Below are 14,636 nucleotides of genomic sequence, written 5' to 3'. Positions count from 1 at the left end.
ATTGCCATGGCTGAGCCAAGTTCAAGTCAGGAGTGGGGGCCTCTTCCAGCTCTCCACAGGGATGGCAGGGGCCCAAACACTGACCCTCCTCCACTGCTTTTCCCAGGGACCCGGATCTGAAGTGGAGCAGCAACTCAAACTGGTGTCCATGCGGGGTGTTACCACAGACAGCCTCACCCACCTTGCCACAATGTTCGTCTCTCTTTCAACACTTCTCTGTCTTTGTGGCTCAAAAGTTTTTAATTTTTAGGAAATGCAATTCATCTGTCTTTTTTGTTTTTTAATGTTTTTGATGTCATATCTGAGAATCCTTGCCTAATTCAAGGCCATGAAAGATTTATTTGTATGGTTTGTTTCTGTAAGTTCTGTGGCTTTTGCTTTTGTATTTAGATTTTGATGCATTTTGTGCTAGAAGAAAAATGTAAGTCAACATTTGTTTAATCTTTTTGTAAATTTTCTGTGCTTGATAACAAGATAGAAAGCTTAAGCAAGCAGTAACAGGGCTGGGTACTGTGGCATAACGAGTAAAGCTTTTTCTGTGTTGCTAGCAACCCATGTCAGTGTGAGTTAAATTCTGGCCGCACAGTAAAGCTGATCATGATTTGCTACAGTTTGCATTTGAATAAAAAATGGAAAATTAAAATAATAATAATAAAGTCCTGGCTGCTCCACTTCTGATCCAGCTCCCTGCAAATGCCCTGGGAGAGTAGCAGATGGTGGCCCAAGTGCCTGAGTCCCTGCATCCATGTGGGAAATCGGAAGAAGCCAAATGCTCCTGGTTTTGGCATGACCCAGCTCCAGGACATTAAAGCTGTCTGGGAGTAAACCATTGGATGAAATATACATTTGTCTCTGTCTTTAACAAAGAAAAAGAAAATGTGTTAGACTGAACTGTATAAAAAAGTTTTAAAAAGTTGTATTTATTGACACAAATTAAAAGTAAAAGACCAATGTGGGAGTATTGGCAAGTTGCTTACAATAGAATATTGACATGGCTCTGTAGTATGTAGCTCCTTGATCTAGCATGATACTCAGAAAACAAAATGATATCTAAATGTTGTTATGTGCACTTAGATGACATTCAGAGTCTTGGTTTCACTTGAGCGTCTTGTCATTGTCTTCAGGGAGTGAACTCTCGGAATCCTCGAAGACCACCCCCCAGCTCTGTGAATACTGGGGGCGTCACAGAGATCATGGCAGAAGGAGGCGAATTAGAGTTCGTTAAAAGGATCATCCATGACAGTTTACAACTGAAAAAAAGATTGAGGTAAGTTGGTTATTACAGATACACACACACACACACACACAATCTCCATGTAATTCCTAAAGAAGCCATGTCACTCAGGGGAAAGCAATCAGTGGTGTGAAAAATAAACCCATAAAGATTGAAGAGGTGGAGATGCTGAGGGCTGCAGAGATCTCGTTTCTGAGGGTGCTCTTGAGCCGTGAATTGGTTTTGGTTTCTTGTAATCATCTGTGCTACATAGAAAGGGAGGAGGAAAACAACAGCTGACTGTATTGCTCCCACTAGAATGGGCCTGTGATGGAACAAAACTGATTCAAATATGGCTTTTGATTAAAAAACAGATGGGTTCAGATCTGTCCCATGAACCAGAATAATGTGTTGCCTGGTCCTTGAAGCCGTTTATGTTCTTGGAATCAGTCTCTCAAACAGTGACAGATGTGAGGACATTGAGCTGTCAAGAGCTTAATGAAGGAAAACCACGATTACTGTCCAGCTCCGTGGTAAGGTTAAGGCTGTTCCTTTCTAAAAGCTAATTATTTTGGGCAACACACCTGTCATTAAGCAGCATAAGGTACTCCAAAAGAGCTATTTGTCTTGCTTGACTTGTCTCACCCTGCCACGTGTTGTTGAAGTGATGGATAAGGTGGTAGTTCAAAGCTGAAAGAGCTTTTGACCTAGGATTTTGCATTGGGATATAAGGAAGTTCTATTTTTTAATATGGCAAATATAATAACATAAGATTTGCCATATTAGTCATGTTTTAAATGTGTAGTTCAGTAGCAATAAGGACATTTGTATTGTGCAACCAGCCTTCATTTTCAAAGCGATAACTCCATAGCCATTACATTAAAGGGCTCGTCTCCCAGCCCTGCCTGGCAGCCACTCTTCCCATCTCTGAAAGGGTCTCGTTTCCTGCTTTACATGAATCATATAATCTGTCCTTCTGTGATTGGGTCGTTTTCAGTTAGCATCATGTTTTCAAGAATCATCAGTGTAGCATATATCAGAATTTCTTTCCTTTTCTAATGCTGAATAATAATGATTTTCCATGTTACATATGACACCACAATTAGTTTATCCGTTCCTCTGTTGATGGGCACTTGGGATGCTTCTCCCCTTGGTAAATAGTGTTGTGTGTACCTAGGTGTACAAACACCTCTTCAAAACCTTTCTTTCATTTATTTTTAATATAAAACCCAAAAATAGAATTGCTAAATGGAAGACTTTTTTTTTTCTTTTCTTTTGAATTTACAAATATTTAAAGCTGCTTATTTTAGCAAAAGGCCTGAAATTGACAAGTATCCTGATCTATTAGTGTAAATTTATTCTGGTGTTCATAGAAAGCAGCTTGATTCATGGATGTCTACTTTAAAAAAAAAGGTGTGCATTGCTGAAGCTAAAGGTTAAAATAGTTTCCCCCCTATTGATTCAATCAGATCTATTAGACTATTTTGGAAAAGAAAGCAGGTTGGGTGTTTAGCCTCGTTAGCCTCGTAGGAGTGTCAGCAAGTGTCTGACGCCGCCTTGCTGCGGGTGCGCACCCCTGGCAGAAGCGGGTGATGGCTCAAGTGGGTGGGTCCTTGCCACCCAACTGCAGGTCCAAGGGTGATTGCCTGGTTCCTCGCTTCAACTTGGTCTAGTCCAGGGCCATCGCGGGCATTTGGGGAATGGATAAGTGAATAAAATCAGTATCTATCTCTCTCTTCATCTCAAATAAGTGAAAACAAACACGGGACTCAGCTGTCTGCCATGTTAGAATTCAAGTAAGATCGATTGAGCGGGAAGATGAAGGGTGATGGGGAGAAATGATTTTAGTGAAAAGCAAATAGAGCAGTGTTCTGTGAGAGAGTGGTGTTGTTTTTACCTCCTGCTAACCCTGCTTTCCTTTGTACATATTCCAGTTCATGTCCTCACACACATTTTTATAGTCAACATCATGATGTTTATACTCCAGTGCATGACTGCAATTTTACAATACCGTGAAAATTGCCTGTTTTAAACCTCTAAAAAAAGAGATTAAAAACAAGTTTCTTAACCTTAACCATCTGTTTTTTGTTGTTGTTGTTGTTCGTTTGTTTAGATTTATTTATTTATTTTGTTGTTTGAAAAGTGAATGGCCAAGCATGCCCTACATCAGGGACCTGGGATGGGTGGGAGACTGGGTGGGCTGCTCCCTGTATCTCCCCCTTTACCCCAGATACAGAAAAAAACAATGTAGAAGTAATAGTCTTACCCACTTTCCTGTAGCCCTTGAACCTTGGTGCCATAATTAACTATGTAAAGATTGTCAAATTTTTTAAAAGGGGAAAAAAAAAAGAAGAAAAATAGAGTGGCCCCAGAAAGAGGGAGAGACAGCTCTTCCATCTGCTGGTTCACTCCCCAGCGGCTGCAACAGCTGGAGCTGGCTGTGCTGAGGCTCAGGTTTCCCACATGGGTGGCCAGGGTCTCACATAGTTGGTCCACAGTCACATTAGCAGGGAGCTGGGCAGGAAGAGGAGACTGGAACCAGTGCCAGTGTAGGATGCCATATCACAAGCGGTGTAGCACTGTCCCCACCATCTGGTGGGTTTTTTTTGTTATTGTTTTTTTTATCCCTCTGGAATTTTTTTTTTTCCCTTTGTTCCTAAAAATTGTACAGAGTAAGCAGAATTTTACAACCTTATGGTGTAAAATCAGTTACATGTGATAGATTTATCTTTTTTTTTTAAGATTTTTTAATATTGGAAAGTCAGATTTACAGAATGAAGGAGAGACAGGGAAAGATCTCCCATCAGCTGGTTCACTCCCCAAGAGCTGCAATAGCTGAAGCTGAGCCAATCTGAAGCCAGGAGCCAGGAACCTCCTCTAGGTCTCCCACACGGGAACAGGGTCCCAAGGCTTTGGGCCATCCTCGACTAATTTCCAGGCCACAAGCAGGGAGCTGGATGGGAAATGGGGTTGCTGGGATTAGAACCAGCGCCCTTATGGGTTCCTGGCGCATGCAAGGTGAGGACTTTAGCCCCTAGGCTACTACGCCGGGTCCAATGGAACCATCTTAGGATGGCACTGAAGGTATTCTGCCTCAGTAAGATTCAGGGCTTATCTGGGTCACACTCAGCCACCACTTCAGTCAAGTTTTGTATTATAAGTAGTTTTCTGGCTGAGAGACAGTTGGGAGGTAAGGTTATCCAAACTTTTGGTTCTTTTATTTTATTTTTTTATTTTAAAACAATATTCAAGTTTATTAAACAAATTAAAAAAGGTTTTATAAAATGTTTAACTTTCGTCACCTTCAAGGTTTATGTTGCTCCCAAATTTTGCATATAATTGAACTTTCAAATCTGCTAACACCCATTGAATTGATTCCACTCTGGATTCTAAGGTGTCAATTTCTTCTTGCAAATTTTTCTTTGCCTCTTCTAACATTTCCTGTGTTTCTTCTTGTGAGTGGCTAATGAAAACATCACCAATTTGATAAGGAATCATCAAGCAGTCGTCATCTGCAAGCATGATATCATCACAAGCATCCTCTAAATTCTGGAGTTGTTTCTTTTTTACTTCTATTTTACTTCTTCTTCATGGTGGCCGCCATCTTAGGACTGGACTAAGAGGCCAGATGGGGAGGGCCGCAACGGCACGCTTACCCCGGGTCCTCTCCCTCGCCCTGCGCGCCCAGAACTCCCAGGGAAGTCTAACGCAGTCTCCTCGTCCCCTCCGAGTCCAAACTTTTGGTTCTAAAAATTAGCAGCCTAAAAACCCAGCTTTCCTGACTGTAGCCCAGTGAGCAGTCCCCAGCCCCGCCTCGTAAGCAGACAGCCTTTCTGTCAGCAGACAAGGTTTACAAGTGCTTGTCGCCTCACCTTGTGCTTATGACTTTGAGGTTATTTAATAATTTAGTAAGATTTTCTTTTTTAAGGACTCTCCTATCCAGCCTTTGTCAAACTCCTCGTGGCCTGAATGCCATGCTTGTCGCTGATGCTTAAATCTGTAACTGACGTCCTTTATGGCACTATCCCAATGATTTTTTTCAGAAATCATACATTTATGCTTTACAGAGCGCCAGTTTGATTCTGGTTTCACGCATTCTGTCTGCCTTTCTCTTTCAGTTCCTTATCCTCTTCCACTTGATAGCTTTGGGGATGGGCAGCAGATTTCAGAGTCTGGGCCCTTTGAATCTGACCCTTTGACTTATATTTGTTGTTTCCTCATTGGTACAAATGAGCTGATGGTAGCCACCTGGTAAGGTGGTGGTAGAATTAAATGAATACTATTTCATATGGTTAACAATCAGATCTTTTTATTTTCTTTTTAATATTGTTTAGAGAGTTGCACGCCCTCGTGGGCCTCTGATAAGGGTAGGGAAGGTCAGGTTTGGAGAACATTGGACTAGACAGATGTCGCAGTTTTTTTCCTCCCACGTCCGTAGGGAGGGCAAGGGAGGAAGCTGCTCTTTGCTGTAGTACTACATCAGCTCCCGGGGTGGGAGAGTCATTTGGTGACACTCTTAGAGACCCCGTTTTGGGGACGAGTGTTCCGAGACTGCTATTTGCGTGGTTTTGATAGTTCTGAGAAGTTGTTGGTTTCATTGTTCCAGGTCCAAAAAAATCTTTCCAAGGTCCGAATTGACAGAGTCCACCTCAGGAGCCTGGCACGATAGCCTAGTGACTTAAGTCTGTGCATTGCATATTCTGGGATCCCATATGAGCGCCAGTTCCTACCCCGGCTGTTCTGCTTCTCATCCAGCTCCTTGCTTGTGGCCCAGGATGGGCCAAAGCCTTGGGTCCCTGCACCCATATGGGAGACCTGGAAGAATCCCCTGGCTCCTGGTTTCTGATCCTGGCTCCTGACTTCGGATCAGCTCAGCTCTAGCCGTATTGGCTACTTGAAGGTCTTTATCGGTGTATCTCCTTCTCTCTGTAGATCTGCTTTTCCAATAATAAAAAATAAATATTAAAAAAGAGATAGAAAAAGAAAGAAAGAAAGAAAGAAAAGAAAAGAAAGAAAAAGTAAGTAAGTCAGAAAGTCTACGTCAGTACATCCGCAGACCCAGGAACATGCTACAAAGCTTTGCCAGAACTGTCCAGTATGGTCTACTTTTCATCCTCTGATGAGGAAGTCATGTCCTCCTGTGCGTCAGGACATGCTGTCTATTGCACAGGCAGCTGAGGAAGATCACTCCTGACGCATGCACTCCAAAGTTGGACCACACATCCTATGAGCTCAAACTCTTGTGTGCGCCAGCCAATGCAGGGTCTTGTGCAGTCCATCACGTGTACCAGCCAGCTCACATACCGGTGGATGCAGCTGCCTGGGGAGTTCTATCCCCAACCTTATCTCTCCTGTGAACTAATGAGTACTGTGGCCTTGCCCAGCCTATCCTGCCATAGGCTTGGTCCTCACGTACACCAGTGGGTGCCTCAGCCCTATTGGGGTGACCCTCAGTAACCCTTAGCACACCTACTCACAGCCCCAGCCCTGTAATTTTCACTGTGGTGGCGGTCGCAGTCCAGTGGCTAATTGGGTGTTCCCAAGAATCCTCTCCTGGAGTAATCTCAACTTCACTTGCATTACTTCTTTTTTTTTTTTTAAGATTTATTTATTTTTATTACAAAGTCAGATATATGGAGAGGAGGAGAGACAGAGAGGAAGATCTTCCATCCGATGATTCACTCCCCAAGTGAGCCGCAGCAGCCAGTGCTATGCCGATCCGAAGCCGGGAACCAGGAACCTCTTCCGGGTCTCCCACACGGGTGCAGGTTCTCAAGGCTTTGGGCCGTCCTCGACTGCTTTCCCAGGCCACAAGCAGGGAGCTGGATGGGAAGTGGAGCTGCCGGGACCAGAACCGGCGCCCATATGGGATCCCGGGGCGTTCAAGGCGAGGACTTTAGCCGCTAGGCCACGCCGCCGGGCCCTGTGATAAAAATTTTTTTTAAAAATCTTTAATTAAAAAATACTATTAGGAATGACTATCTTTTTTTCTTTCTTTCTTTATTTTCTTAAAGATTTGTTTATTTGAAAGAGTTTCTGAGAGAGAGAGAGCTTTTCCACCCACTGCTTAACTCTCCAGGTGGCTGCAATGCCCAAGGCTGAGCCCAACTGAAGCCAGAAGCATAGTGTAATTCCCATACTGGTAGCAGGGACCTAAACCTTTGAGCTGTCTTCTGTTGTTTTTCCTAGACCATTAGCAGGAAGTTGGGTTGGAAGTGAAGCCGTTGGGACATATGCTGGCATCCAAATGGGATGCTGTTGTCACAGGTGGAGGCTTTACTCACCGTGCTACAATGGCAGCTGTCAGACAGCCATCTTTGATTGGGACTCAGAGTTACGAATCAATTAAGTGGTGTTTTGTGTTTTTTTGTTTGTTCGTTTGTTTGTTTTTAAGTATTGTTAGCAGACTTGCTCCTCAGCTCCCCCAAACAGATATGAAAGGTAGAGAATTATTGAGGGACAGATGACATACCAACTTATTCTCCAGGTCGTACAACGTGTTTGTCATTAAAACGCGGGAGCGTTTCCTACTTTTGAGCTCTGAATGGGGCAGATGCTGCTATGTTGATTTTTACTTCATGCTAAGATAGAAAGAACAAAGATAAATGGCCTGAAAGAAGCTGGGTCAGTTTATATTTTTAAAGATGAGTTAGTTTCTCTTTTTTCATCCCCTTAACTTGTGTCTCCTGCCGAGTTTGATTCCTCTGGAGGTGTGGTACACCAAAGCCTCCCTGAGGTCCCAGGTCCGGCGGCTCCCGATTCACCATGTTGGTTTTTGTGGCATTTCTATCACAGTTGGCTCTGCTTTAGATGGTCACTGAAGAGAGTAAAATCAACAGACTTGTAGTTTGAGTACTTCAGGCATTTTAGACAGGAAGGAATTAAAAGCCTGGCTTCCGTTGTCTTAGCAAAGCTTGTAGAGTTGTAGCATTTTTTTAAGCCTATGTAAAAAAGAAAAGAAAACAAACCTATGTAAATATGCATTTGAATATTTTAAATAGTTTGGAAACATAGGTTAGGAAGAGTGAAAGCAGAATGACGGAGAAAGGAACGGAGGGAGGGAAATTGTTGCCTACTTGTTTACTCCCCCAAGTGGTCACAAGAGCTAAGGCTTGTCAAGAAGGAACAGGGGCGTAGAGCTCCCTGTGGGTGACTTTGGCCATCATCCTGCTGCTTTTCCAGGCACATTAGCAGGGAGCTGGATCGTAAGTGGAGCAGGCAGGACTTGAACCAGCACTCAATGGGATGTCAGCATTGCAGACCCACTTGTGGTGCCAAAATGCTGATCCAGGGTATTTTGCCTTAATTAATTCTGAATATCCAGGGATTTACTATACTATAAGGTATAGGCTTTTGCTACTGGAAGCTTTGTTAAAAGATTTGTTGTTTTTTTGGGAAGGCAGATATACAAAAAGAAGGAGATACAGATTCACTCTCCAAATGGCCACAACCACCATAACTGAGCCAATCCAAAGCCAGGAGCCAGGAATTTCTTCTGGGTCTCCCACACGAGTGCAGGGAGCTGAATGGGAAGTGGAGCAGCTGGGATACGAACTGACACCCATATGGGACCCCAGCAAATGAAAGATGAGGATTCAGCCACTAAGCTATTGTGCTAGACCCTGCTACTGGAAGTTTTTATACTCAATTCCTAATCCCTTAATACTACAAACCTTTGCTTTTGGCTGTTTTTCTGTATTACATTTGAGTTTCAGATTTTATTGGTAGATTTCTAAATAACCATTCTTCACTGAAAAGGACCAGAGTTCTGTGGGGAAATGGTTGACTGTGGTGCTGCTCAGGGTAATTGTAGAAGGCGGGGGTGCCCTGTAGTGCCTGGCATTCAGAAAGCACTTTCAGCTTCTTTATACACTGGAATGCCAGTGAGTAAGAAGATAAGTCCAAAAACATTGCCCCTCTGTGATCATCACAGTAGTGGGTGCCTGTGGAAGACATGAGAACAGAGTATTTCCCTTCATCCACAGGTTGCTTATGGGTGTAGTCACAGAGCAAAGGGCCAGGTAGCTCCTTTTTTTTTTTTTTTTTTTAATTTATGTTTTATTGCGAAGTCAGATATACGGAGAGGAGGAGAGACAGAGAGGAAGATCTTCTGTCCGATGATTCACTCCCCAAGTGACCACAACGGCTGGAGCTGGGCCTATCTGAAGCTAGGAGCCAGGAACCTCCTCCAGGTCTCCCACGCGGGTGCAGGGTCCCAAGGCCTTGGGCCGTCCTCGACTGCTTTCCCAGTCTACAAGCAGGGAGCTGGATGGGGAGTGGAGCTTCTGGAATTAGAACTGACGCCCATATAGGTTCCTGATGCATTCAAGGTGAGGACTTAAGCCGAGCCCCGTGCTGGGCCCATGGCCGGGTATCTCCTAAGGCACCTGGGCTCGGTGACCTCTCTGTCTGTTGGTGCCAAAAAGGCATAATCCAAATCTTAACAGCGTGGGAACCTCAGGAAATGAAACTTAGGATTTTGTCTTTTTCAAACTTATTGGGATCATGAAGGTACTAATAAAAGGAACAAGGAACTAGTTCAGATTGAAGGAGGCTAAAGAGACATGTTCGGTAAATAAAATGCATTATCATATTTTAGATCTTGCATCAGGAAAGAAAAATGGAGATAGTTGGCAAAATTTCAATATCTGTATTCCAGATAGTAATATTGTATAAATGTTAAATTTTCTCAATTTGAAAATAAGAGATTATCCTGATTTTTAAAATGTAAATACTAAAATATTGGGGTTAAGGGATAATGATGATGTCTGTAGTTAGCTTTCACTGGTTTAGAAACATACACGGGACTGGCATTATGGCCTAGTGGCTAAAGCTGCTGCCTGTAATGGCATCCCATATGTGGGTGCAGGTTTGAATCCTAGCTGTTCCACTTCCAGTGCAGTTCCCTACTAATGTGCCTGGGACAGCAGCACAAGACCACCGAAGTACCATCTGAGGACCCCTGCACCCCTGTGGCAGACCCACAAGTTCCTGGTTCCTGGCTTAGCTTTCACCCAGCCCTGGCTGTTGTGTTCATTTGGGAAGTAAACCGGTGAATAAAAGATCTCTCTCTCTCTCTGTCTTTTCCTCTCTCTGTAACTCTGCCTTTCTAGTAAATAAAGTAAATCTTGGGAAAACAAATAAAAAGAAACACATACACACAGGTCAAATAAATGGTTAAAAAAAAAGTTTGTTGATTGGTGAATCTGGGTGAAGCGCCTGCCAGTTTATACTAGTATACTAATCTTGTAGTTTTCTTGAAAGCAGTCATCTCACAGGAATTCCTAAGTCCTATAATAAGTAGAGAGCTACTTTCATCGTTAAAATAGTGTAATGGGTTCAAACTCTCTGGGGTGAGTAGGTCTTCTTTCTTCTTTTTCTTCCACATGCATTTTAATTAGTTGCCATCCTGTGCCTGTGAGAGGAGGTAAGATAGAGTGGGTGAGCGCTCTGAAAATGGAAGCTAACACAGGATTTTTAACAAATACAGTTACTTCTTACTTCTGCTTTTTCTATACAAAATATAGCTGTCAGTAGATTGCTAAGAGCAAACCTTAAAAGCTTCATAATTCACTATTCAGCTTAGAGGTCATCTACAATATAAAATTCCAAGTTTATATTGAATACCAATGACATGTTTGTGAATAGTCTCGCTTTTCTAAATACTTGCTTTCCTAAATCTCCTGGAGAACCTGTAGTATTTTTTTTTTCTCTATTTTGATCATTTCTGGGCTTCTGGTGGTTTTGATCTAAGTGATTCAAGAATGCTGCTTATAGGCCCCAACGTAGTAGCTTAGTGGGTAAAGTCCTTGCCTTGCATGTGCCAGGATCCCATAGGGGCACCATTCACGTCCCAGTTGCCCCACTTCCCCTCAGGCTCTCTGCCTGTGGGCTGGGAAAACCGTCGAGGACAGGCCAAAGCCTTGAGTCCCTGCGCCCACATGGGAGACCTGGAAGAAGCCTCTGGCTGCTAGGTTCATAAAGGCTCAGCTATGGACATTGTGCCCATTGTGGCTATTTGGGGATTGAATCAGTGGATGGTGGATCTTTCTCTCTGTTTCTCCTCTGAAACTGCCTTTCCAATAAAAAATAAGTAAATCTTAAAAAAAAAAAAAAAAAACCAGGGAGGGCCTGGCACAATAGCCGATTGGCTAAATCCTCATATTGCATCCGCCAGGATCACGTGTGGTGCTGGTTCATGCCCTGGCTGTTCCACTTCCCTTCCAGCTTCCTGCTTGTGGCCTGAAAAGTAGTCAAAGATTACCCAAAGCCCTGCATCCACATGAGAGACCTGGAAGAAGCTCCTGGCTCTTGGCATCCAATCGACTCAGCTCAGACTGTTGCAGGCCACTTGTAGAATGAGTCAGCAGACAAAAGATCTTCCTCTCTGTCTCTCCTTCTCTCTGTATATCTGACTTTCCAAAAAAAATAAAATTTTTAAAAAAAAAACAAAACCAAATGTTTTATGTATTTGAAGGAATAAAATAATCACATAATAAGTTTACATATTTAAATCAGTGTTACAGAGGTAAAGTTGCATAACATTAAATTCTCCAATTTTCAAGTGGGTAATTTGAGGCACTTTGACAAATATGTATGTTACATAGAAAAAAAACTATGCTACTACCACCACAGCCAAGATACAGAACATTTTTTTAATATATATGCAAAGAGATAGAGGGAGTTAGAGCTTCCATCTACTGGTTCACTCCCCAAATAACCACAACAGCTGGGTCTGGGCTAGGCCAAAACAGAAGGCAGGAATTCCTGTCATCTTCGAAATGGATGGTTGGGACTGAAGGCATCATCTGGTGCTTTCACAGGCAAGTTAGCAGGTCATCCTCAGTAGCCAGGACATGAACCCATGTTCCCAGATCAGATGTATAGAGTGACCACAGTACTGGCCCCATTCTAGAACATTTCTATAGCTCTAAAAAGTTCCCCAGTGCCCTTCTGCGATCTCTTCCTGTCTTCCAGCCTCCAGTGTCTGTTGATACAAGATCTTTTTCTTTCTTTTTTTTTTTTTTTTTTTTTTTGTAAAGATTTATGCGTTTATTTGAAATAGGTACCGAGAGATGGGTCTTCCATCTGCTGGTTCGCTCCCTAGATGGCTGCAACAGCCAGGACTGTGCCAGCCCAAAACAGGAGCCAGGAACTTCATCTGCTTCTCCCATGTGGGTGGTAGGATTCCTTAATGCTTGGGACATCTGCTGCTTTTCCCAGGCCGTGAACAGGGAACTGGATCCCAAGTGGAGCAGCCAGGACATGAACTGGTACCCATGGGGTACCACTGTCTCAGAGGCAGCAGCTTTACTTGCTATACAACAGCACCAGCCAGTGCCAGCAACTATTGGTATATTTTCTGTAACAATGATTTTGCCTGTTTGTAACTTTTCATTGAACTAGAAGCATACAGAATGTTTTTTTCCATTTGGCTCCTTTTGTGTAGTACATCCATGTTGTGTTTGCATCAGTTGTTGTGTCTTTATTGCTAAGCAGTATGCCATTTTAAGCATGTACCAAAATGTGTTCATCTGTTCATCCTTTGATGGACATTTGGTCCATTTCTAGGTTTGCCTTGAATGAATTAAACTGCTGTGAATATTTTCATACAAGTCTTTGTATGGATTAAGTTTTCTTCTGGTTTCAATTATTTCTTTACCATTTATTTATTTGAAAGCAGAGTCGGAGAGAGCTTTTGTCCACTGGGTTACTCCTCAGATGCCCTCAACAGCTTCTGTTTGTAAATCTGACTTTCCAGTCAAAACAAATTTTTTAAAAAAAACAAAAATTGTAGCAAAAAGTATATTCTGTTTGCTTTTTAACCACTTCATCTTCTCCATGTTTCCCTCTTTGGAGTCTGTGTTGAAATGCAAATGCACCCTCAGTGTTTGAGTTATTTGCAGCTGAGGCCATCTCACAATACAGGCTCATGCAGGATTTACTAGCTTCTCAGTGTGGAACACGGAGTGTTTATATACGTATTTTTGTTATTTGTTGGACTAATTTTCCGCTCAGAGTTAAGAGTCTGACACATAAGACCTGCTTCCTTTTCTCTTTGCGAATACATTCAACTACAAAGCACTGGAAAAACTAATTGTGTTTTTGTTTGAGTTGCTTCGGGCTTTTTCCATCCCTAGATTGAGTCTTTGTCTAAACGTATTACAATCAGGTCTTGTTCTTGTCACTCGTAACTTAACTCAGTGTTTGTTTGCTGCTGTCGTTATCTTGTTTGCTTGAGCGATGCTGACTTGGAAAGTGTGTCTGGTTGGTTTTCCCCAGGTGGTACAGCTGCATGCTGGGGAAGAAGTGCAGCCTGGCTCCCCTGAAGGAAGAGCTCCGCATCCAGGGGGTAAGGCTTCAGCGGCAGCATGGCAGGGCCGCACAGGCAGGCAGCCAGTAAAGATTTCCTTTACACTTAGCACTCGGGCTGTGGTTTCATGTTTTGCTTTTTGAAAATTCCATGGCTTATTTATTGTTTTTAAAAAATGTGTTTATTTTTATTGACAAGGCACTTCAGATTTATGGAAAGAAGGAGAGACAGAGAGATTTTCCATCCACTAGTTCACTCCCCAAGTGGCTGCAATGGCCAGGGCTGAGCCAATCCAAAGCCAGGAGCCAGGAGCTTCTTCCAGGTCTCCCACATAGGTGTAGGATCCCAAGACTTTGGGCCGTCCTCTACTGCTTTCCCAGGCCACAGGCAGGGAGCTGGATGGGAAGCCGAGCAGCCAGGACACAAACTAGCACTCATATGGGATCCCAGCACTTCATGATGAAGATTTAGCTATTGAGCCATCATGCCCAACCCCAATTTATATATTATTATTAAGTTTTTATTTGCTTAAATGAAAGGGAGGAAGAGAGAGCTTATGTGCCCTGGCCCTACTAAATGCCTCCAATAGCTGGGGCTAGATGGCAACCCAAGCTGGAAGCCGAGAACAGTCCAGCTTTGCAGTGTGGTTTGAGTTTCAGCTTCCTGTTGATGTGCCCCCTCCCCGGATGCTCAAGTGCTTCAGTCCTCGCCACCACGTGGAGGAGCCTGGAACTCCACCTGGGAGCTCTACATAGGTGGCAAGAGCCCTTTGACCTGGCCCAGCCTTGACTGCTGTGAACACTGGGGGACTGAACCAGTGCATAGAAGACTTTTTTGGGCTGCCTACCTTTCAAGTAAAATGAAAATGAATCAATAAATAGTTTTTTAGAACATCGCAAAAGCTATATAAAGTAGTTCCTTTTGTTTCCTAACAGCAGATTCATATTATGAATGATTCCCTGAAGAACTCTATTTTAGTTGTCTTACATATTTAAATCTTTTTGTCAGATCTGTAAAATTTTCCCTAACAGTTTGTGTGAGGAAAAAAAAAAAACTATGTGTACATAATTCTGTTGAGATAATGTGTTGATTGGCTATTAGGCAGCTATG

At 43.0% G+C, this 14,636-nt stretch overlaps 2 protein-coding genes across 3 annotated transcripts in view; one reads left to right on the top strand and one right to left on the bottom strand.

Moving 5' to 3' along the window:
* Window positions 1-14,636, top strand: part of METTL16 (methyltransferase 16, RNA N6-adenosine) — a 118,254-nt gene that overhangs the window by 91,990 nt on the left and 11,628 nt on the right. For both annotated transcript variants that reach the window (XM_058676244.1, XM_058676245.1), the window contains exons 6-7: window positions 1,125-1,267; window positions 13,496-13,565. In XM_058676244.1, coding sequence (XP_058532227.1) covers window positions 1,125-1,267; window positions 13,496-13,565 — 213 coding nt within the window. The remainder of the gene's footprint in view (window positions 1-1,124; window positions 1,268-13,495; window positions 13,566-14,636) is intronic.
* Window positions 4,447-4,785, bottom strand: LOC101531460 (prefoldin subunit 4-like). The gene has a single exon (XM_036496135.2). It carries the CDS (start codon window positions 4,733-4,735, stop codon window positions 4,502-4,504), a length of 234 nt encoding a protein of 77 aa, XP_036352028.2. The 5' UTR covers window positions 4,736-4,785; the 3' UTR covers window positions 4,447-4,501.

This window comes from Ochotona princeps, chromosome 17 (assembly GCF_030435755.1).
Source record: "Ochotona princeps isolate mOchPri1 chromosome 17, mOchPri1.hap1, whole genome shotgun sequence".
Lineage (NCBI taxonomy): Eukaryota > Metazoa > Chordata > Mammalia > Lagomorpha > Ochotonidae > Ochotona > Ochotona princeps.
This window is presented reverse-complemented; position numbering and strand designations above follow the sequence as displayed.

What these genes read in the sequence shown, in the direction of transcription:
- LOC101531460 (XM_036496135.2), bottom strand. Translation starts at nt 4,735, where the DNA reads ATGCTTGCAGATGACGACTGCTTGATGATTCCTTATCAAATTGGTGAT.